A 24,551-nucleotide genomic window follows, 5' to 3' on the forward strand; every position below is an offset into this window, starting at 1 on the left:
TAGTGTGACTCATCAGCTGTAGTACAGTACCAGAGCACTGCCCAGTTATTGCTCCATCACTTTTCAGTAACATCTCTGTCCTTTCAAAACTACATTCTACCATTAGTTAAGGCTTTTTCTTTTGCATTTCTACATTTTTCCCCAATTTTTCATCAATTCACTACAATTAATACATGTGCCTCTAAAAGAAAAGAAAATAAATAAAAAGCACCATGTTTTATTGAACAAAATATAGCATGTGCAAGAAAGGGAAGGGAAGAATTATAGAAACAAACCAGTGCTGAAGAATTTTGCATTAGCTGGTGCTTTTTGTTGTTGTCATATTTGCACAGATCATTTTAGGCTCCTCAGTCCAGGTTGTAGCAAAACACTATCAAAACAAATACTCTTGCAAAATATTTGAGCTTTCGCAGCTTAACATGTGCATCTTGAACCGCTTAAGCAGCATGGTTATCTTCTTCTTGTTTTTCTTCAGAATTTAACAGACCACAAAGTGTATACAAAAATGCATTATGCACCAGTGATTAAATGTTCTTACAACATTAATATTTATGAAGGGGTATTTCATAGCTAGAAAGTAGGTAACTATATTTTATTTTGTAAGAGAACATTTTCTATAGGTTTCCTTCATTTCCCAGCTACACAGCAAACATCTCTAAAGTGCACTTCCCAAGTGTAGTTAGAGAATAGGAAGGAATGTAAAGTTTTTAAAAACAGCCCTTATTAACTTTTCCTTCCATTGATTCTACTGTAAACTCTAAAAAGCCTTTTTAAAAAGCAAATTCTCATACACTCAGCAGGTGAAATGTTCCCACAAAAATAAAAGTAAACAAATTAAAAACCACCCCAAAAATGAAAAATCAACAATCATATTACAATCTTTTCTCTTGACTACTCGTATCCTAGTGTATCTTTACCGGTTTTATTGCACATTTATGAAAATGGTTGTCCTATATATTAAAAAAAAATAGTTTCTTTATCTGTGCTAACACATTCTTGTGCATCCTTAATAAACTAGAGTAACTTTCAATAACATGTAGATATTAGAAAAACAATGGAATCAAAACCAAAGAGATACTTTGTATTGCAGATGCTCAAAGGCTTCTAGTGTAGTTTTGTTGAGACAAAAAAAATTGGATTTTGGAAGCTCTTAGCTCCCGTTCCATATGGAAAGCTGCTGGTTATGTGACAGCAGGAGAACTCAAAACATGATTCACAATGAATGTCAATCCTTCACCTCCAATATGAAGGTTTCCCAACTACTCAACTTGCTGAGCATAACTGGTTTTATGTAGCATATCTATTAAAGGCTGCTCCTGTTCAACTGACCAGTGAGAAAGGACTGGACTTCTTCAAGCGGGTATTGGAGCAACAGTTTGTTATATAATTCTTTACGTTTTTTAACTGTCCGATCCCACCTTGTAAGGAGAGCACTTGTTCGTTCAGCTAAAAGGAACCCCCTTCATGCTCCTTTTGGGTTTGCTCAGTCAACTGTTTTGTGCAACAGTGGCAGAGGCACACTAGAATTGTGTACCCATTCATTGTGATTACACAGACAGAAGCAAATGTGTGTTGTCTGTGACGGGAGATGGGAAAGGGAAAGGAGATGAATGGTTCCCATGGGTAAGAGGACAGTAAGGTTTGTTTGGGGTTTTTTTTGTGGTTGCCTTTTTATTTTTTATTTATTTTCTATTTTTTGGTTAAATTTAAATTTGTTTTGTTGTTCTTTTTGTGTTTTTTTTTTGTTGAGGTTTTTTTTGTGGGTTTTTTTGTTGATTTTTTCTTTTTTTTTTCTTTTTTTTCTTTTTTTTCTTTTTTTTTTTTTTCTGCTTTGCCATGGAATCATAGCAGTCATTCCTCTAATAGAAACTGACAGGACATAAAAGACAGAACTATCAGATGAACACACACAATGACTAGAAAGATATTGACAGAGAAAAGACTTAATTTAACTTTGATAAACCATCCCAAAAATAAAATCCTGTATTAACAAGTGCAAAAAAACAAACAAAAAAAGAAACTCCAAACATTAAAACACAGTGTATAAAATGGTGTGAGAAATTTAAGTCACCAAACAGCCTTTTAGTAAATAAAAAGCTGTGTTCATGTGTCCTTGTTGTTTGGGTAGTGGCCCATCCTTTTCATTTTATCCAAAAGGTCATTCAAGAAGAGATCTGAGGGTAAAGCACTCAGTCTTTGCTGTTTTTGACTCTAGTCATTTGGGCCTGTTGTGTTTCTATCATGTAAAATGAATCCTTTCTTTTATTCCTCATGGGTTGAATTGTCTTCCAAAGTTGTTATGCCTCCAAAGCCCAGTCCTGTTGAGTTCTGTGCTGCTGAGACTGTAAGTACTGTATGTAAGAGAATTAATACAAGAACACACAGTTTAAGTCTGCTGTTACACAGTCTTGATGCTGATGAAACTGTGAGCGATGTCCTGTGACACATTGTTGAGCCACTTGTTTTTATAGTCCCTTTGGATTGATGATCTGATAATAGTCCCCATCTGACATCACAGCATTCTGGTTCTGCATTGGTTGGATAGTTTTCATAGAGCCCTGTAGGGTAAACATAAAAGAAAAATAAACACTAGGCACAAAGATTGGCAGAAGTGGTAGCTCGAAGGAACAGTTGATGGTTTAGTCTTAACTATTGAATCCACATCTTTGGGTGAGACTGAGGCCCTCAAAAGACCTGATATTTTGTATAACTAGAGATGTTGAAGGAACATGCATCATCTAACAAGAAGCAGCATTAAAAGATCATTCAGCAGAAGTATGATGATGAGCATGGTTTGTAAAGTAACAGCATTAAAAAGTAATTCTTGATATTTGACTGATAAGAGTATTTGAATTCTTTTTTGGGAAGCAACAGTGAATGATGAAGTAAGAAATAATCAATTAGGATGTTTCCACAAAATTTGAAAGGACCTTGGAATTCTTCTTTCAGTATGTGAGCACATACCAGTAATATCATGATTCATGAAAAGACAGGCATTAAATAACAAATTGATGTACTGATGATATTGATAATATTGATTGTTTAACCGATGTAAATCAAACTGTATCACAGGAACAGCTTCCAAATAGAGCTGTTTTGAGTCTACTTGTTTACCCTGGATGTTGTCTTCAACACATTCCAGAGCTGAGAACAGTCTTTTCTTGCCATACAATAATTGGATTTCCCGGTATTTCTGGCTATACATCTAGGCCATTTTTGCCTATGGAACTCTACTGAGTTACTCAGCTTGATCTGATTATGACTTTTTAAACACTAAGAGGAAATATGTCTTATTGGGAATTGTCAATGCTGTCTCCATTACTATATAGGAGATCAACATAACCAGAGTGTTCTGTTTGCTTCTCACATACCTTTTTTTCTTACAAATAAAAATAACCTAATTAGGATACTTAACTAGTGTTCAAATGCAAGAATGTCTAACATAATGGACAAACAACTTCTCTGAATTTAAACTGATCTTGGACTAAATTGTTCAGTGAATAATATACTCTGTAGTAGAACTAGGTTTAACTAGGAAAAAGATCTATCTGTTCTGAAATATCAGGATAAAAATTTTGAAAGCAGCTTTACTTCTTCGAACAAGAATTCATTTTCTCTAAAGCATTACAGCAACAATATTATTTTCAAAAAGCAATTTAGTTGTAACATTCCTAGGTTCAAGCACCAGACTCCTTGTATTCTGTAAATAATCTGTAAAGAAAAACAGCACAGCTTAAAATATGATAAAATGGAATTCTTTGGTTCCTACTTCCATAATATTGATCTGCAACTAAACAAAAAGCATGTTAGGTATGCTGAGCATGTTAAGACACAGATTAAACCTAGACTAGTACATTTTTACACAGCTGACACAACAGTCTCCTATGCTATACATGAGTCCAAGTGAAGTTGCATTTAGTTTTGTATTCAACAAAATTTTTAAAGATACAGGAGTGAGAGGAACTTGTTTCATGTTCTGTAAATTCAGAGTTTACTCTATGGCAAACCTGACCATTTTTGCACCTTTGAAGTCAGAAACTTAATGCAGCATTCCAATTCTTGAAAATTATTTATTCTCTCTCAGATCATAGCTGAAAGCACCACATGTTTTTTAAGAAATTCTGCTGCATTTTGGAACTTGTGGACAACTGTTTATCGCAAGACTAATAAAGCAGTCTTATTGCTAACATCATATTTTCTGAGATGTATCTGTTGGTATTTGTGTGCTTAAGTCTGTTTTTAAACATTGCAACATACAGGCAGTGCCTCCCAAAGCAGGGAATTATACAATTTGTTGTGACTGCAGTAGCTCAAATGATTAGTAGTAATTGAAGAGACACAGAGAATGGTTAATGCTTTGATCCCACTGAGACTTGTTTGCTATTGAAACTATATTTTCTGCCTTTCTTGTTACAGAAAAACCCTAACTTCCTTTGAAATCAAAGCTGTGTATGCAAGTTGGCAATCAAAATGTATTTAAATAGTTCATATGCACTTACTGAATTAAAAATAAATTGACAGCAACTCCACATTCAAAGCTGAATTGAATTTGTTCCTTAATGCAAAATTACATTTCCTCTTTATTTCAATTCAGTAATTGAATTTAAGTTTTGAATTCGTAGTTACATATTTAATAAACATTAACTACAGAACTACTATTCATGTAACAGTGTAGAACATTTGGATAAATTCAGTTAGACCTTTTGCACTGAAATAATAATTCACAACACACTTTCTTCACCACATACTTGTTTGTAGCCACAAATATAAGTTTTTGTCCCTTGGATCTAATTAAGCAGTTTATTCAGTCAGAGGGTTACAAACCTGTGATTTACCAGAAACCTAGGGAAGCTGGCTACATCAGTCATGGAAAAAAAAGGAGAAAAAACCCTAGTTTGTTCTTTTATCAAAACATTCATAGAATGGCTTGGGTTGAAAGAGACTTTAAAGATCATCTAATTCCAAACCCCTGTTGTGGGCAAAGACACTTTACACTTGACTAGATTTCTCAAAGCCCCATCAAGCCTGGCCTTGAACACTTTCAGGGATGAGGAATCTACAGCTTCTCTGGTCAACCTGTTCCAGTATCTCACCATGCTCACAGTAAAGGATTTTTTCCTGATATCTAATCTAAACCTACTCTCAGTTCGAAACCATTTCCCCTTGTCCTATCATCACATGCTTTTGTAAAAAGTCTCTCTCCATCTTCCCTGCATGTTCCTACCTGAACCTGAGTGTGTTAGCCCATGGAACTTTGTTTTCCTTGGGCTTCCCCCACCCCCAATAGATCAAGACTGCAAATGTCACTTCGACCAACAGACATCTAAATTGCAACAATCAAGTCTCATCATCGGATCCAAGGGTGGTTACTCTGAACCCTTCTCTCCCCTTTTTTTTCTTTCTCTTCTCCTTTGGACGTTGTTTTAAAATTTGCCAAGTTTCTTATTCTACCTTAATGTTCTAAAGTTTGCAAGGTAAAGTTTGTTACTGAACCCCCTGAGAATTTTTTTGTTTCTCCTGTGCACCACCCAGCCAAACAACCTTCCTCTAAACCTGCTAAGTGAACTGGGGCGTAACACTGGCCAAGCTGCTTTTGAAGCAGTCCAGGGCACAACTGGCTTTCTGGGCTGCAAGTGCACATTGTTGGCTCATGCCCAGCCTCTCATCCACCAGCACCCCCAAGTCCTTCTTGGCAGGACTGCTCTCAATCTGTTCATCCCTCAGCCTGTATTGATACCAGGGGTTGCCCTGACCCAGGTGCAAGACCCTGTACTTGGTTTTGTTTAATCCACATGACATTCCCATGAGCCCACTTCTTGAGTTTGTCCAAGTTTCTCTGGATGGCATCCTGTCCTTCAGATGTGTCAACCACGCTGCTCAGCTTGGTGTCATCTGCAAATTTGCTAAAGGAAACACTCAATCCCTTTGTCTATGTCATTAATGGAGATATTAAGTAACACTGTTGCAGAAGGCCACTAGGCAGGTTAGGCAGGACTTGCCCTTGGTGAAACTATGTTGCCTGTCTCAAATCAGCTCCTTGTTCTCTATGTGCCTTAGCTTAGCTTCTAGAAGGATCTCATGACGGGTTGGTAGTTCCCAGCATCCTCCTTTTTAAAGATGGTTAAATGCCCCCCTTTTTCCAGCCACCTGGGACTTGACCAGACTGCCATGACTTCTCAAATATCATGGAGTGGACTGGTAACTACATTAGCAAATTCCCTCAGGACTGTGGGATGCATCTCATTGGGTTCCACACACTTATGTACATTCAGGTTCCTTGGGTGGTCATGAACCTGATCTTTACTTACAGTGGGAGGGACTTTGCTCCCCTAGTCCCCATCCTGCTGCCCATCCACGTGAGAGGTGTGGGAAGAGAGGTTGCCATTGAAGACTGAGGCAAAAAGTTGTTGAGTACCTCAGCCTTCTCCCCATCTGTTGTTACCAGTTTTCCAGCACCAAAGTTTCCCTATTCCTCTTCTGTCTTCATAGTTCAATTTGTAGACATCATTACTTTATATTACTTAGATATTCGGTAATTACATTTCTGAGACTGACTTACCAGCTGTTACCGGCTCAAAATGCACTTTGCTTTTCACTTTTTACTTACAATTCTCAGTTCTATGTCTTCATTTCCCAACTCTTCTCAGCACTCAGCTATATTTCATCAGCAGAAATCTTACATCATATGGAGGTCCTTGGACCTTTAGTATAACTGAGGATCTAGAATTTGCCAGGAGACTTTGGTTTCAAACCATTCACTGGACAGATATACTATGACTCACAAAGATCATATAAAAGCTAACTCTTTGTTTTGTTACAGGACAGGGTTTTTTCCACATGCAGATAACTTTTTGATGATAAGCACAGAAGTTATATCTGTAGGGACTGCATGTTACTAATGCTGGGGTAAGAATAAAGGCTACTCATTTGACTGAGATTATGTTAATAGAGACATGAATAGATAAATCCTGTGTGTCCGAGTCAGCTGAATTATACTGAAAGAGGAAGGAGCAACATGATGAATATAGTATTCACTTTGTGCAGAAACAGCTTTGGGGGAAAAGCAGCAAACTGCAAGTTCTTACACAAGAATTGAAATCACAAAGATTGTCTATGCGTGCATGGTCTGCTGATCAGCTAGATCACCAGCTAACTCAGAGAACGATGCGGTTTCTGCCTGAGCTCTTGCAGGAACCAGCCAGCAAAAGTGGTGGTTGAATTTCCACATCTCTCAGCACTGTCAGGATGTGTCACACTTGTAGCTGGATTTGTATCTGAAGCAGTTGGTCTGACTTGGCCCACTTCTTGGTTTCTTTGCTATAGAAAGAGTTATGGAGACAGTATTCTGCATCATGGGAAAGTGGTCTGGTTGATGTAGATGTTGTCATTGGTAAATAAGAATTTTGTGAAGCCACAGAAATAAAACAGATCTTATGATATGTAATGTTTTTTCCTCATTTTCTTTCTGTGGAACTCTAAACTGTGTTCATTTTTAACATAGATTTCTGATTATTTTTGAGAGGTGTATGAAGCTTCCCGTGCTTGAAGAAAAGCATAAACTAGAAGAAACCAGGTAAGTGGATGTAGTATACCAGGAGTTTTGAATACTCCATTTTATTGTGAAGCCCAAAGTAAATGAAGTCTGCCAAGAGTGATCCATCCAGCAGGGACAACATTGTATCAGTTAATGCCAACACTCTGCATGACATTTCTGTTTCTGAGGAATTATTTCTGAGATTTCAATATTAATATTTTCCAACTAGAGGAAAATGAGTCCTCTAGTCAAGAGGAAGAGAACACGGTAGATATATGACTAGATTTCACTGCTTGTTTACTTCTGATCTGGAAGCCAGCACTCTGCAATCTTATCCAGATAGTCTTCTCTATTTCTAAATTGCTGTGTCTATGACACATTATGATGCTTAGAAATATAGTTTATACTTTTCATATTATAAAAAGTAATAAAATGAAATGTAGAAGAATATTGGAGATAAATAAATTACTCTTTAGTCAAACAAATTATTCTTAAACTGGTGAATAAGACTGTTCAACTCTTTGGAAAAGATTATTTTCCATTATAGACTCCATTCCAATTATTGGAGGAGATCTGGGTTGCTGTGTTGCCGTGTTTTAAGGTTTTTTATCACTATATGTTGGTTACTACTTCAGATGGTTACTTCTTGAACTTTTTCCTGTGTATTTGTGTCCACATTCAAGAAAAATTTGTTGTGTTTCTTTACCATGCATGTATTTTTTCCCTAATATATGCATAGGGCCAATTTCCTCCTGCTGCAATGTTACCCCAGTAAAACTGACTGAGATGCTGTAAGTCACAAAAATAAGTAAATAGCTGACTCTCAAAGCTATACAGTGAAGTTTTTTATCTCTGTTGTTTTAAGATACAAGGTAACATGCTTCTAGAAAGCATTTGGCTTTTCCCACTCCCTCTGCAGTTTTGCTTCTATATGTACAATCCTTAATCAAAAGGATTTAGTATTGTGATTTGATAGGAAAGGGTCATATCTAAGTACTGTGTCACCATAGAAAGTTCAGGATATCAATTGTCTGGGTCATTTTTACAGGAGAAGAACAATTGCAGCTAATAAACCTATTATGATATGGGACTTCATTTATGTGAAAGCTCCAGTATTCAAGACTAGAAGAACACTAGACTCAAAAAGATGAGCTATTTAGTTACAGACTTTGCTGCAAAACCATGTCAAATTTTCCTTGTAAGCAGATCCATAGCTAATAATAATTTAAGCCATGCTTGTCAAACATAAAAGGGATTTGTCCTGCTCCCTGTGTTAGCTTAATATTTTGATGTTTTAGGAGGTGTAGACTAAAAGATGCAGACAGGAGGCAAATGATACATTATTTTGAGCTATTTTTGGAGGAACAATTTGGATCAAATACATGGGGTTTTTTGAGTTTGCCAAGAACAACATAAAGCAGATTGAATTCAGAGATTTTTCTCTACTTGAGTTGTTCTACAAAGGAAAGATAGTTTTAAGTATGGCCAGTCTTCGTGAATGAAGATTTTGGGAAAGGTCTTTTACCTTTCAAGCCTGCGCAAGGGATTTTTTAGGTGAGACACAGCTTGCGCTGAACTGAGCCCACCCTTTAATCCTAAGGTTCATCTGCCGGGGCCAAGCGAGCTTGGACAATGGCAGTGAGGTCCTCAGGACGTAGGTTTGTTTAGAGTGACCTTCTCATAGATGGATGGCCTTACAGGGCTAACGAGCTCCATCTGCCCGGGGGACCGGGAATCGAACCTGGGTCGCAGTGGTGAGAGTGCTGCATCCTAACCACTAGGCCATCAGGAGTCCCACTACAAAGGAAAGATAGACTGTGATGCATTCTATATATCATATTTTCTCAAGGAAATTGCTTTTCAAATTGCACTGAAATCAGGGCATCTGTTTTGAAACAGACACGCTATAGCCAAACCTGCTGGTAAAACCCAGACACACATCTGCCCCTTCAGAAGAAGCCGTAGTTTAAAGAATTTCTCCTAATACCTGTGCTGAGTTTTATTAGTCATCAAACTCCTTCTACAAATTGATGAGAATTCTCAGTAATTATTCTCACTATGTCCTTAGACACATTAGTATGTAGAATGACTGACAGTCTCATTTCCAGTGAAATTTTATTCTAAAGGAGAAGGAGTTTCTGAGGAAGTGTTACTCTGCATGGATCACATAAGTATTTGTTACTGCTATTTGACAAACATTGATTCTCACACTGTGTTCCAAGCAACCGAGATGTTAGTCAGAATACATGAAATTAGGGGTCTAAATTAATGTGAACTGAAAGGAAAGATATCAGTGACTTAAAACACCTGAATCACCTGTTCACTCACATTTTCTCTCCCTTTACTTTCTCCTCCTAATTGAAAAGTATCATATGTCCAGCACAGGAAAGCAGACAAATTTGATTCTCTTCCTGATGTCAGAAGACACATTCTGACAACAGAAATTTAATCACAGAATATTCTGAGTTGGAAAGGATACACAAGGATCATCAAGTCCATCTCTTAATCGTATGGTCCATACAGGGATTGAATACACAACCTTGGTCTTAATAGCACCACGCTTAACTGACTGAGCTAATCTCAGTGTTACACTGCTCTTAGGAAGTACCAGAGGGTGACATGCTGGTTTTGGAAGAAGTTAATGGAACATAACTTTGCCTTGTTGCTGCTCAGTACATTGCCTTCCTCTCCTTCAAAGAGGAACTTCTCCATTGAATTCCATGACATCTATTGTACAGACAAAGAGTGTGAGCAAATGGTTTGGATTTCCTGCCTGATACTTGATACTAGGCAATGACCCTGCTATGCCATAGGGCACAAAGACACCATAAGTCGTGGTCAGTACAAAGAAAGCCATTAACAACACAATTAGCCCTAAATCTGCACTCTAAGGTGGTCCAGACTTGGCACATGGACAGCAGCCATAACAGGCTATGTCTGTATTAACAACTAATTTTGGTAAGAGAAGAAGGTCTGTCCAGTGAAAGAGTTGGTACTGAGCACTTATCTTGTGTCAACCCTGAATGTCCCTGAAGAGATTTTACCTCACTATAGCTCTAATCTAATTCTGTAGATCAAATGTGCATTAGTAATTGGGGCATGCTAGGGTTGGTACTGTAGCCCATCTCCTTATTTAGTTTGATCCAAATCAGTTCAAATCCTCCAAGACCTTTCTCCAGTGTAAGTCAAACAGCAAGGAGTATAAACAAGGGATTTGCTTCAAATGTATGCTCCTGAACTAGATTGCTAACACAGATGCAACTGGACCCTCAGTATTGGTGGCATAACCTGGCTGCTTGGAGAAGGGTCATATGTGCACATAAGAAGTAATGTTCTCTCCTCTCTCTTTGGGCATCTCTGCTGCTCATTTGGTTACTATATTTTCTCATGTTTTCTGGGTCAAGCAAACTGCAGGCCTGAAGGGATAGTTTTAGCTGTGAAGAAAGCATTTATGACCTCTGCCTCCTCCTTCAATCTCCATTGGAAGATGGTAGCAAGCCAAACAGAAATAGTTCATGGGCTGGACCAGTCCCCAGGCCACATTACTTCAGAAGGCACAGGAAAAGCAGGAATTGTCAATTATTATCAGTCTTTTCCCAGTGCTTTGTACTTAGAATCTGTATTGGGTTTGCATGGCCTGGTTTTGGTGGGGAGCGGGGCAGGGTACACAGGTACAGTGGTGGCTTCTGTGAGAAGCTGCTAGAAGCAGGGGGGTTGGAACTAGATGATTTTTTTATGGCCCCTTCCAATCCAGGCCACTCTATGATTCTATGATGATTTTATGTCCAACAGAGCCAATTGCAGCCGGCTCTAAGATGGACCCACCACTGGCCGAGGCCAAGTCAATCAGTGATGGTAGTAACACTTCTGGGATAACACAGTTAAGAAGAAAAAAGAAGTTATTGTGCAGAAGTAATTGTGCCCAAAGGAAAGAGGAGAGAGAATATGTGAGAGCAATGGCTCTGCAGACGCCAAGGTCAGTGAAGAAGAAGGAGAGGGAGGTGCTCCAGGCACCAGAGCAGAGATTCCCCTGCAGTCTGTGGTGAAGACCATGGTGAGGCAGCTGTGCCTCTGCAGCCCATGGAGGTCCACAGGGGAACAGAGACCCACCTGCAGCCTGTGGAGCAGTCCCACACCGGAGCAGGTGGATGCCTGAAAGAAGCTGTGACCTCACAGGAAAGCCCGTGCTGGAGTAGGCTCCTGGCAGGGACCTGCAGACACATGGAGAAAGGACTCCAAACTAGGGCAGGATTACTGGTAAGACCTACGATCCTGTGGTGGAGGAGGTAGAAAATCAGCCATAAAATTAAACCTGGGAAGGAGGGAGGAGTGGGGGGAAGGTATTTTTAAGATATGCTTTACTTCTCTTTATCCTATTCTGATTTTGATTAGTAATAAAGTCAAGTAATTTCACTAAGTCAAGTCTGTTTTGCCCATGATGGTCACTGGTGAGTGATCTCTCCCCATCCTTATCTCAACCTATAAGCCTTTCTTTCTTCCTCTCCCCTGTCCAGTTGTAGAGGGGAGTGAAAGAGTGGCTTTGGTGGGTATTGAAGAATACATCTGGTGCAGGTAGTTCGGTTTGCAAGGTGCAGTTCGGGATGCAGACTGAGATCTGGGTGGGAATCCAGAGAGACAAGAGGCTGTGAACTGCCAACCCTTTAGTCAACAAAAGGCACAGACTGGTGGTGCCAGCCAGGGTGGACAGTGAGAGACAAAGCAGGAGTGGAAGACTCATGAGGAAGAGCCAGACTTGTGCATGGGTAGACTGTGAGGGTATAAAAGCCCAGGAGTTCCTTTGCTGGGGGTCCTCCTCAGAGGCAACAGCTTGGGCTGTTTCTGTGTAACTGCACTTTATGGAGCTAGACATCTCAGACTCTACAATGGGAAACCTGGGGTCAAACCAGTAAGGAAACCTGATCTGACTGTGTGTGAGTGGGGTGTGTGGGGAGTCAAGCAAAACACCCATCAGCTCACTGGAGCCGCCCGCTGAGAATGGGCTTCGGACACAGCAGTTAAAGTCTCTGGCCTTGGGAGTTTGACTGCCAGAGAGTCTCGTGAATGGTCAGACTGAGAAGTTTCCTTAACAGTGGGCACCTGGCATCCAGCCAGAGTCAGCCCACCACAGTCTTTCAACTCTCTTTTCGCACTGAAAGACCGTGTGTTAAAGAAATCTGCCACATCTTCCATTCAGTCTGGGAAAAAAAATAAAGGAAGAGATGACTACATCTACAACCGAAAACAATCCCACTGGTATGCACACTGTTTTCTTAGAAGTTACAATCAAAAACCCTGGAACTTTGCATGGGGCTATTCATTTTAATCTGCCATATGTGTTTGTGTGTTTCTCTGTGTGTATGTATGTGTGTGTATGTGCGCCTAAACACTATTGTTATTTCCCTTAAATAACATTCTGGTTTGCATGGGCAATTCTAGACAGCTGAGATGTAGCCAGAAACATCTTTCAGTTTCATCTAAACCACTGTAAACTTTAATCATATGGATACGAATGCCAAAGGTCTAAACTGAAAGCAAACACTCAATTCTAATGAATATGAAAACCAGTAGGTTCCAGAATAGTGCTTGATGGAAGGATCAATTTCTTTCCTTCTTTTTCCTGGAAGCAAGGGTGCAAGAGTGGAACACAAAATTCTTTCTAGTGAATTGCATATTTCCATAATCAGAACCACACTGTGATTCTGTTTGTTTTCATTTTTTCATCTCCCAAGTACTTTCTTTTGCACTGCAGTTATTCCACACCCTCACATGCATTTCTATAAAAGACAAGTTCTGGTGATATGTAACTAGTGCAGCACACTTTCTTCCTTTCCCACTATCTGCTTTCATTGAAGATGATGAACTAAGACATTCTCAGGCTAGAATACTTGCCACTTATTATATGAGTTCTTCAGGAATTTTCAAGTATTCAATATTAATCCATATTATAAAATAATTTTTTTCTTTTTAATTTAATGGTGACAAAGGTAACAATGACTGCAAAATTTTTTGTGGTAAAATAGACAGTCCTATGATGTTTTGTCATCATGTGGATCTTCCAAGGAGAGATAAAATGTTTGTTATTATTTCTTTTTACAGCCTCCAATACTTTTTTTTCAGACTCCAACTTCAAAAAATCCTGCCCTGAAAGAAAAAAAACAAACATGGATTCCTCATCCACCAGTGCTGCCATATGCTCACCTCCAGTGGGTCTCTGTGCTCTGGCTCACTGCTGCAGCAGGACAGGCATGGCAAGGGGAGGTGGCAGCTCGGTGCAGCCAGGGCACCTCCCAGCATTGCTGCTGATGCCAGCCTCTATCTAACTGCAACTGGAAAATAGCATGTAATATTTATATGTATGTCCCACCCTCTGTGCTGTAGTCAATATCAAATAAAACCAGATATCCCTCAAATACCTTTTCCTGTTACTTGACACCTAAATATTAGATAGAAATACTTTTTGACCTTACTCTTTTGGGTTTTGCTAATGAAGAGCCACATCAGTAACTAAAAATCCCAGAATATGTCTGCCAGACAGGAGCTCAGAGAAAGTGCAGCAGGAGGATAGGTCCCTCAAGACACAGGTGACCTGCTTCCAGCTGCTTTTCGGCAGAAGGATTTCAAGTTATCTGTCAAGCCACAAGCTATGCTGAGGTAGACTATTTTATCTGCTGTTGAACTCACTGTACTTTGCATGAAATAAATCTGTTTTCACTAAGCTGCAGAGAAGTGTAATTCCTTAGTCCCTCAGCAGATAATAGTTTCATTTATCATTGTTTAGTGGCAAGAAGTACTCTTACAGGGAGCTACTGCTTAGTAAGAGGGTTAAAATGGGCCCGTGTTCCAGACAAAGTTTGAACTGCAGCCTTGTACCTGTCCTCATTATCTTCTCTTGTACACAACTGCCTAGGGTCAGCATACTAACTCCCACGGGTCTGTGAATACAAGCTCTGCTCTGCTGCTGCTGGGTCTGAGCTTGAGAGGACAAAAAGCTCAACCAAATATTAGTTAGTGGACTGCTGAGCTTCAGGTCATCCTGGTTTTAAATGTCTGCAAAAAGACCCTGGTGACTAACAGCAAATACAGCAAATAGAGAGCGGCCAGCACTGTGAACGAGTCCTCTCATCAGGTGCAGGTGCCTACTTAGGCTGATTTAAATACCTCTCAGCCCTACTGACTTCATCAGATCTTTAGTGACTCTAGGAGAGCTTAGCCACAGAGTTTATGTGTAGATGCCCACATTACTAATACCTGCAATAAAGAGAGTTTAATCCCCTCCTAAAATTGCTTTTTCATTTCAGACTCAGAGATGTCAGTAATCTTTTCAAAATCATATATTTTTTGTGTTTTAGGAAGGAATTTGGATTTTGAGTTATAGTAGGAAAATGGATATGTATTTCCTAAGAGATTTTCTGAAATATGTGCCAAGATGGTTTTGTTGATTCTTTGATTTTTTGCTATTGTGTATATGTGTAAGTGGGTACACATGTATACACATGAAAACACACACACCTATATATTGTATACTTGTGGTAAATAACATATAAATAAGTCTCTCGCTTCAGCTTTTACTATACTATCTTAAACTGGAAAATAATACTAATTTGTTTACTACCTATGCATATTGGAAGGCTATTAATATTTATGAAATGCATTAAAGTGCTAAGCACCATTGCCTTATTGATGACTCGAAATTGTAACTGAGGTCACATTTCATTATATTGTCTTTTGCATATGGATGGATATTATTCAATTGTGTGCAAAAGGCTTAAGATTCAAAAAGAAATACAGTAAATACCGTAAATACCTTGCTACCACAATCACCCTAAATCCAAACACAGAGTATAAGATGAAGTGAGTTGCCACAATCATTATACTTGCATTTGAGATAGTATATAGCATCTGTGGGGTTTTATAACTGCCTCTGTTTTTAAGTAGCTTATCTTGGGCAACTCATTTAGTATCAAGATTTCCAGTGCAGCCCTAATTTAGAGGTGAAGGCTGTCTAACTTCCAATGTTTGGACCAGGGATGTCAGATGATCTAAGTGTTGAAATGCCTTTTTACTGATTTAGTAGGAATAAGTTGCCTGAATATCTTCAAGGTTCTCAGATGACATTTCAGGCACCCTGAAGATAACATTGATATAAGCTGCAATTTTGTCTAGATGACTCCCAGCCAGTCCTGAAAAAAGTTTTTGTGATATCTGAGATATATATTAGCAATACCTTTTAAAATTGAAATACAGAGGAGACAAAAAAGGTCAGTTCTTCACAGTTGAAAAATTGATTTTTAAATTTCATCACTAGTGAAAGACCTTTCCTTAGACGTGCATGTTCTGAGAGCTGCTGTAGTTTTGAACGCTATCCTTCAGATTCTCCATTTATCTGACATAAGATTGTAGGTGTACGAAGGTGAATATATTAGAAACTGCACCTGCCTTTCTCTTTGTCTTCTGAATATTGCATGACATGCAGCCTCTTTACTCTGAGTACTGCATGACATGGAGTAACAGAAATCCTCCACCAAATTATTAAGCGTAAAAAGTAACCAGAGCAAATCTTTTCTAGCAATTTTGTTTTGTAAACCTGGTGATGGGCAAGCTGTAGCGTAAATGTGCATTTCCAAAACTGAGCTCAAATCCTAGCACCTCTAACAAATCTTTCTGATGAGGAATACCTTTGGGTTCTCGTAGTTATAGCTAAGTCCATCAAATTTAGACTTATGAAAAAAAGTGAAGATAGTTTTTTTATACTGTACCTGTACAGATGAAACTTGATAGTCCTCCGTAGATGACATCATCGTTGTCTGGTAATATAAAGGGACACCTCGTTTGAACCTCCAAACAGTATTGCTTGCAAGGAATTCTGTTGCTGCAGTGAAACTGTGTGACTTCAAAATACTGGGAACACAGCCAGGCTTTGTAGACAACCTGGAAAAAAGAGAAAAACGAGAAATATAGATGGATGACAATAGCATTGTCATTATCAGAAGAACATACAGTACTGCACACCTACATTAATGCTGCTTCTGAAAGAAAATTTTGAGAGAATATCACCTGGCTAAAATAATCTCAACTTTTGACTGTCCTCCCATTTCAGAAATGAAAACTCCAGCCGAGTCATTTAAAAGTCATTTAGTCAGGACTAGGCTTATGCTATTACATTATCTTAGTTCATAAACAGGTATCTCTTAGATGTGACTTTTCATTGAACATATGCATACTTGGAACACAGTCCTGTCCCAGCACCTTATCATATACAAACTGAGATAATAACCTCATTTGAAGCCAGTCAAATTTATGAAAGTGCGTGCAAGAAAGAGTTGAAAACAGGGCTCAGGCCATCTCTATTCTTTCTATCATCTAGAGTTAAGCTACCAGGTTGCAATAGATGGTGCTGCTTCCCTTCAAATAAAACCTTATCCAGTCTACAGCACTAGTTTCCTGAACATCAGGGTTCTTGAACACTAAGAACTGTAGACTAGGGGATAAATCTGCCAGAGTGAGAATCAATGTCTACATTTGGAAGCTAAAAGGAACACTTTAAAGATGTTCTCATCTGATGCTGTGTAGCCATGGCTGCAGGATCTTTGATTATTGCAATTATTATCATAATTTAAACAGAAAAGTAAAATAAACATGCTGACTTTAATTTTTAATGCCTTTTGTCTTCTGAGCAAGGATGTTTGTCATTAGAATTGCACTAACCTTTTGGGCACAGAAAAGTTTCCTGAGAAAACAGATTGGACACCAGGCTACAAAGGTGATAAAAACCCTATGTGACAGAGTACAGAGAGGTTTGCTTGTTCCCAGTTTATTTTCCACTTATCTGTTTTGAAGTACATTATTTACTGTCTAGATACTTGCTATCTAGGTTGTTACATAACAAAAATTTCCTTTTTGTATTCACTCAGAATATCTGAAAATCTTAGTAACTACCTTTCCTTTAACACAGGCTGAAAAGCAATATAGTCAGGTGATCATTTCTCTTCTCTCTAGACCTGTTTCCAATAAAGAAGGAAATGTAGATTAAATTTTGAAGCAGTGAAAATTAAAAAACCCTGACACCTGAAATGAGTAATCTAGATGAGAGTTTGATTTGAATTCAGTATGTTTCATCTCCCTGGTTATAATTTGATGAGTGTCAATAATAGCAGCTTAAATTATATAATTAATTCCAATGTAGTAGTCCCAGAATCACAAAACTTTTATTTTAGCTTGTTTGCAACAGTGATAGGTATGGGTAAGGCTGTGAGGTGATAAAGTGAAGCCTTTATCAGTAATCTATGGTTTGTGATTATCTCTTTATAGCAGCTTTTGCCTACTGCCTTCTGTAGAACATGATTTTTTTGATTACAAATTCAATTTTAATTACTTACAAAGTTTTCTTATCCACAGATTAATTACAAGGAAGACTAGGCGATGTGTGTACTTTTTGTTCTCATATAAACTTCTAGAGAGAAAGTGTTTTTCCTGTTGTTGACTATATCACCCACCACATTTTTGATGCTTTAGTTGCTATATTGACACTTGCAATAATAAATGAAATAAAGCAATTGTTTTTCTATTTTTAATTAGTCAGTGAGCATAGCCTGTTGGTTGGAAACAGGAACACTGGGTCTGATAGATAAATATTCACAGATGTTCTTTCTTGATCACTAACAGTGTAGAGAACCCTCTTGTTCTCTTCATGAAATAGATCTAATAGTAGTATGTTGGGTTATGAATCATATTTGAAAATGTATATCAGTTTTTAGGGAGTGTATTGAACAGTGCACCATACACAGTTACCATACACAGTAACAAGAAAATGAGCAAACCCATGTGTCTACTTAAGCAAGATAAGAAATAAATTTTTATTCATGAGCAGAAGTAAATAATGCAGTTGTGGGCTTCTGTGAAGATTTTTATGTATCTAAGCTCAGTTTATACATATCATCTTCCTGCTCTGATTCACAAGTTCTCAACTGTGGTTCAAAATTACGTTTGAATTCTTGTCCATATTTTTAAAGAATGCATGTACATGAGTGTACCTGTTCTTGATATCTGTTACTTAGATAAATGCCTCTTGCTTTGTTTTTTTTTTTTCTCACAGCTGATTTCAAACTTTTCTGTAGTCTATATGGATATTTTTAATATTCCCATATTGCTCTGTTGTGGCCAGCAAGGCTACATGGAGCACCAGAGAAGGCTCACCCATGGTGCCTAGGTGTCAGTCCACTGCCTGCACAGCTGTGGCCTGTGCTAATTCCTACCTTTCCAGACAGTGCCCAGCCATTGTCTGGGGAAGAGTGTATGCCAAGGACCACACCAGTAAGCAGATTTGCCTTTTTTTTTGGAGAAAAAGGAAAAAATGTAGGTGTTTGCATATGAGCTGTGCTGGGCTAGCTGGTAGACCAGAGAGTAGTCCCTCTCTGCTCATACTTGTACAAACACCACAAATAACCTCTCCTATCCTTCCTGATCTTTCTAGGCACCAAAGGTTTTACACAGACATCTTACTTTCATGCTTAAATATATGCTATCCAAGAAGGAACACAGTAGTGGGTGAATTTATCTCATATTTGTACATATCACTCTGCCCAACAGCATTTGCATGAGTCCCATGGCTGATCCAACTGAGTAAGAAGATCCAGAACAGTCTAAAGTCTTTCCTCTGTTTCAATGGTAGAGAAAGGTGACTTTTTAGCTCAAGTATTAGAAGTTAATGATTTGGAACTGAAATGTATTGAAATGTAGAAATTTTCCTAATAATAAAACAGATATTAGGGCCTTTGGTTAGCCAGTATTTCTTATTATACCCAGGAAAATATAGGTTTTGGTTTTATCTTCTAGCAAATCCAAAATGCTGATTTCCAGAGTCTAAAAACATGTTTTACATAACAAGGCCTGAAACTGTCAGTGAAAATACACATTGGCCTGGAGTGTGGTATTCACTTTACAAACTCTGCTTTGATATGAGGGTCTTTTTCCTTTCTAAAGTACATCAGTAGCTAAACCCAATGATTTATAATCACAATAAATGTTGCTTTTAAAAATATTTCATATAGAACACTTCAAAGTACTAGTTAAATTCTATTAATATTTTCCTATGTAATTTTCAGTGTGTCAATGCAAAAGATGGAAGGTGGATGTGAGGAGATCATGTGTTAAATAGCCCGAAGCAGAAAAAATTCCCTAGCTTTTTCATTTCGTAAAATCTTCTAGAACAAAATTCTTACTCTTTCAAAGCATGCACCTTCTCAAGATTCAAGTTAGTAAAACAAACATCTTGAATTACATTTCAAGGAAAGGAAAGAGGGGCTGTGGTAGCAGTAGACATCTCTCTCACTGTATTATATTCTCATTTAAAGGAAGCAAAGCTAAAACAAACTCCTAACATAAACTGAACTAAATTGAGTTATAAGATGGGAAAGATAATGCATTATAGAGAAAATATAAGAATAAATAGTTATCAACAGTTTTTTTAAGAAACGAGGAAATCTAGTGATTTAAAAAAAAATAAAAATTCAAAACTTTAGAAGACAAAACAGTCATTTTTATTAACAGACTTTTTACTCATGTTAGTCAAGCTGCCAAAACGAAACTAAAACACAAAGAAGATTTGAGATTTCTTAGAATTCCAGTTTCTGCTACATATTATGACCTTTTTTGTATGCTGCATACATATAATGTAGAAAAAAATAGAATGGTCTTATGTTTTCAAGTAGCTTGGGAGATGATTGAAACCCTTGAAAAATCATAGTTGCTTACAGAAAGCTGGCAGACCAATCTCAAAGAATAAAAAAAAACCCATAGTTTTGCTATTACTCTTTTTTAACACGAGACAGAACTAAGATAAACTGGATTATTGATGCATCACGGCAACAACATACATAGAATAAATACTTGAATACATCTAAATATCTCTTTACCATGATGACAAGATAGTATCACGTAAGAATAAAATCATCTTTCATGTACAGAAGCATAGCTACAAAATCTGAAAAGGATTTAGTGACAATTTTACTCACCTAAATAAATTAAATCTACCTTACCTTGTCCCTTTATGAAAAAAAAGTTAAAATTACACTTTTGAAAAACTGCACCAATCAATGCTGGCTTTATATGCCTGTATTCATCATCACGAATGCCTACCCAGATCGATCATAATCAAAATCTTCTTGGTAATTGTGAATTATTAATAATATGATAAAAACATATGAATTGGGAGAATAATTTATTATTTCTACTGTACTGTCATTCATTTTATTTCTACTGTACAAGTTTCAAGCCCATATCTGGAAGCAGAAAAATATTTTATTACTTCAGTGACCCAACACAGAAAACCAGCTTCATCAATTCAAGGAATAAAAGTTTCACAAACAAACCAGACACTAAACTGCACTTGCTTGTCAAATCATTACATATTATAAATGGGTTGAGAGTTACCACAAAGAAAGTGAGGGGTTTATAGAGAATTTGGAGAATTTGGAGAAACTAAAAGGGCATATCATATGCTTTTTCTCTCAGGACATTATGAAGAACACCTGTTTTTGTCTCTTTGAGGGGACTAGCAGTCCAGGTTTTGCCTCTTTTTAGGATGTTCTGTGTCTCATATCACACATAAGGTTAGACCCTGTCTGAGTTATTCTTTCTGACCTTGAAAGGCAACCAGACAGAGTTACTAGTTAATATGATTACATTAACTAGAGAGAGGCCAAGAGCTGCTTCCCCCCGTGTGTACAGCATGTCCAGGTAGAACACTGCATTGACTGACCATGACCCTGGTCATTACACTAGCAGAATTATAACTGGCTGTGCAATTGCACAAAACTAATTTTAACTAGATGATCATTAAGGTCTCTTCCAACCCAGGCCATTTTATGATTCTGTTTACTAAGACTGCAAAAACAGTTGGAAGAGAAAGTTGTATTTACAATCCATATAGACCCACAGTCTCCCTCCCTTCTCTTCTCATTCTCATTCACTCATACAGGCACAATACATGTGATTCTGGATAACCTGATTTCTGTCAAAACAGACCAAGTCACATTGCATGAGAAGTATCAGTAGAGCATAATGAAAAAGCTCAATCAGTTTAATTCTCTTTGGATGCCAATTCTTCATAATTTTCAAGAGATGAATTCAGCTTGCCTCTGCCCCTTCCCCTATTGTTCCTGACTGACATTGTCATCACAGTTCTTAATGAACATTGTGAAATTTCCAGGAAGTACTTTAACCATTTTCCATGAAAATTACTTTTTTTCTCACTGAAGGAAAATTTGATGTTACTGACTGGGTTGCCAAAATAATTATACAAAAAGGAAAGTAGAAACCATCAAAAAGCTCTTAGATGTGTAGATGTGGAGGATGGTGGGAGGGAAGGAAAGTAGGAAGTAGAAAGTCACAACAGAAACTCTCTCAAAATGGTAAATTTTCTGAATCAAAATAGATTTTAAATGCTTTGCACTGATGCTACGCAACCATATTCATGGTTGAAAATGATGTCTTCAAACAGAGAACAACTTCATAATTTCATCTACCAGTTGGAAAGGAAGAGTCCCCTCATGAACTTGAGAGGCTTTCTGACCACTGACACTTTCAACGACATCAGGAAATTGTACCTTATTGGAATAAAGGAATTAAGAGTATTGCCTCGAGACAGTGTGATATGATTCCAGCTTAACTTCTCCCAAAGTTTGTGAGTATTTAGAGATAAATTCTGCAGTCACCATGTATACTGAGGAGTACCTCAGGCTGTGACTAACTAATTAATTTATTTTTCCAAGAATATTCATAAAATAACCTATTATGTAAGCTGAGGTTTTTAAGCAGAACTCGATGGAGAAACAGCATTCATTTGAAAATAAATAGTGATGTGCCCTTCAAGTTTTGCTGTGTGGTCCCCAGCCCATGTTTACTCATTGACAACAGTAGTGAATAAGATGTGTACAGAGAGTGAAATCTGTTCCCTGTGAGCCTCAATTTAGTGTGTGATTTTCTGTAACTAAAAGTAACCCTACATATTCTAGTATACAAGATTTGAATTATATGTTCATTAAAAGTTAGACTATATGCTTAAATCCAATGGGGTTTTATTTGTTTGGTTGGTTTTGTATTTGTTTTTATTTTTTTTTTTTTAAGAATTTGGGTGAATTGTTGCCTCTGTGGTATTCTGTGACATTACCACAACCAATAACGTTGTGTCTTGTAGCGTTCCCATTTCAACCTTCCTATGAAATATTTTTAAAGTAGCCTAACTTCCTTTGCTTCATGTTAGCTTTTTTACTATTTCAAAATCTTAAAGAGTAGAAGTGAAAAACAGTAGTAATTCTTCATGAACTGAGATTTCGTAAACAACAGTTTTGAAGAAGAGCTACTGATAAAGCTGGAAAATCTTCTAAGCCCTTGCTTACACAAATAAAGATACTCATTGATTCAGAACCCTGCCTGAACACTGACCAGGCAAAAAATGAATACACGAAACACTATATATAGGAAATAAGGGCATGAGCTCTGAATGTAATTATGCGTTTTATGCAGCAATGAGGAACCTCAAAAGAGCACTCATATTTCTTCCTGTGATAAAAATTTTCTTGTGAAAGTCACTTTAAATCTTATGAATGCTATACAGCAGCAAAATAATCCTATGTCTGTAAAGTACAGTCTCTAAAAAGAATTTTATATTTAGATCACCAGGGTATTATGTATTGGTTTGAGTGACAGTACATCTTCTTTAAGAAACATGTGGATCAATCTTAGTTTCTGCTTTGTGCATCAGGACCTGAGATATCATTTTGTACAAGTAGAGATGTCTGACAGATTGCTTACAAGTGTTTTTTATATAGACTACACAACCAAAATATAGACGGCTAACTGGTACAAGATCTGATTAAGTCTGACAAGGGTAGTGTTAGAAATGTGAACTCCCCCAGGAACTTTGTCAGTTTTGAGCACTGGGACAGTCTGATTTCAGGAAAACTGCTGTTTGCAAGTGTACTAAGGAATAAAAATCAGCCTTTACAGAGAGCATTCTGCTCATGAGAGTTGTGGGATTGCTGCTGGCATTTCTCTTTTGCTGGCCTTTGTTCCTAGTCCCATTCTAAGACTTTGGGCAGTCTCACGATAGGGTTGGCAAAGCACACAAATAGTGCAGTAACAGTAACGAGATAGGAGGGAACAATACCCTGCATAAGGTATCTTTGCCAATGAATATCAGTGGTACCATCACTGATTAAATGTTCTTCATTACATGCAGTAGAAACCATATAACAAGTGGGTTGCTGAAAATAAGATATTTCATAGAAACAGTCTTAAAATAGAGTTGTTTTTTTTTTAAGATAGAAAAAATCTTTTTCACTTTGTTTCAGCGCTATCAAAATGAAACAATTCTGACTGGGGAATTATTTTTCAATAAGGTTCAAATATTTCTTTCCAGAAAACCTATTGTCATTCTGTTTATACAGCCAAATATTGCTCATAAAACATTCATTTAAATACACATCACACTATTAAGTTTTATTACATTAGTATTGACTCATAGCTGTTCTGTTTTTGGAGAAGTTGTTTTGTACATGCATTTGCATCAACACCTACGCCCACCATTTTTTTGTTCGGAGAACTTAAATTTTACTTTCGTTTTTGCCTTTTTCCTTTTAAATCTGATCCAGAATGAACACAAATTATCAATCTGAGCTTCCTGTAAAATATATTTTCCAGTTATTTCACTCTATGTACATTTTTAAAATTCCTTGTGTTATAAGACTGTGCCAGGAAATGAGAGTGTCTGTTTCATATTATAGAAATTTATGCCTGAAATTTACAGTAATTTGGGAACTAATATGTCTGTTTTGTAGTTATTTCAACCTCTGATTTTATTTTTATTTTATTATAATGAATACTTTCTGTATCTGTACGGATGGAACATCATAAGATAAATATTTTACTAGTTATCCAGAAGATCTTAATGCCACCAGGCGCAAACTACTGTATTAAGAGACAAAAACTTCTAGTGTTTCCTAAATCTAATAGATAATCT

General features: G+C 37.4%; 1 protein-coding gene across 1 annotated transcript in view; it reads right to left on the reverse strand.

Annotated features, from left to right (window-relative positions):
- Positions 1-1,827: 1,827 nt before the first annotated feature.
- Positions 1,828-24,551, reverse strand: part of FAM155A (family with sequence similarity 155 member A) — a 457,886-nt gene continuing 435,162 nt past the window's right edge. The window contains exons 4-5 of the mRNA XM_027675187.1: positions 16,291-16,462; positions 1,828-2,558 (exon numbers count right to left, since the gene is read on the reverse strand). Of these exons, the coding sequence (XP_027530988.1) occupies positions 2,263-2,558; positions 16,291-16,462 (468 nt within the window). The 3' untranslated portion in view covers positions 1,828-2,262. The remainder of the gene's footprint in view (positions 2,559-16,290; positions 16,463-24,551) is intronic.

This window comes from Neopelma chrysocephalum, unplaced genomic scaffold (genome assembly GCF_003984885.1).
Source record: "Neopelma chrysocephalum unplaced genomic scaffold, ASM398488v2 Primary Assembly neopelma1_25, whole genome shotgun sequence".
In the NCBI taxonomy this organism is placed as follows: Eukaryota; Metazoa; Chordata; class Aves; order Passeriformes; family Pipridae; genus Neopelma; species Neopelma chrysocephalum.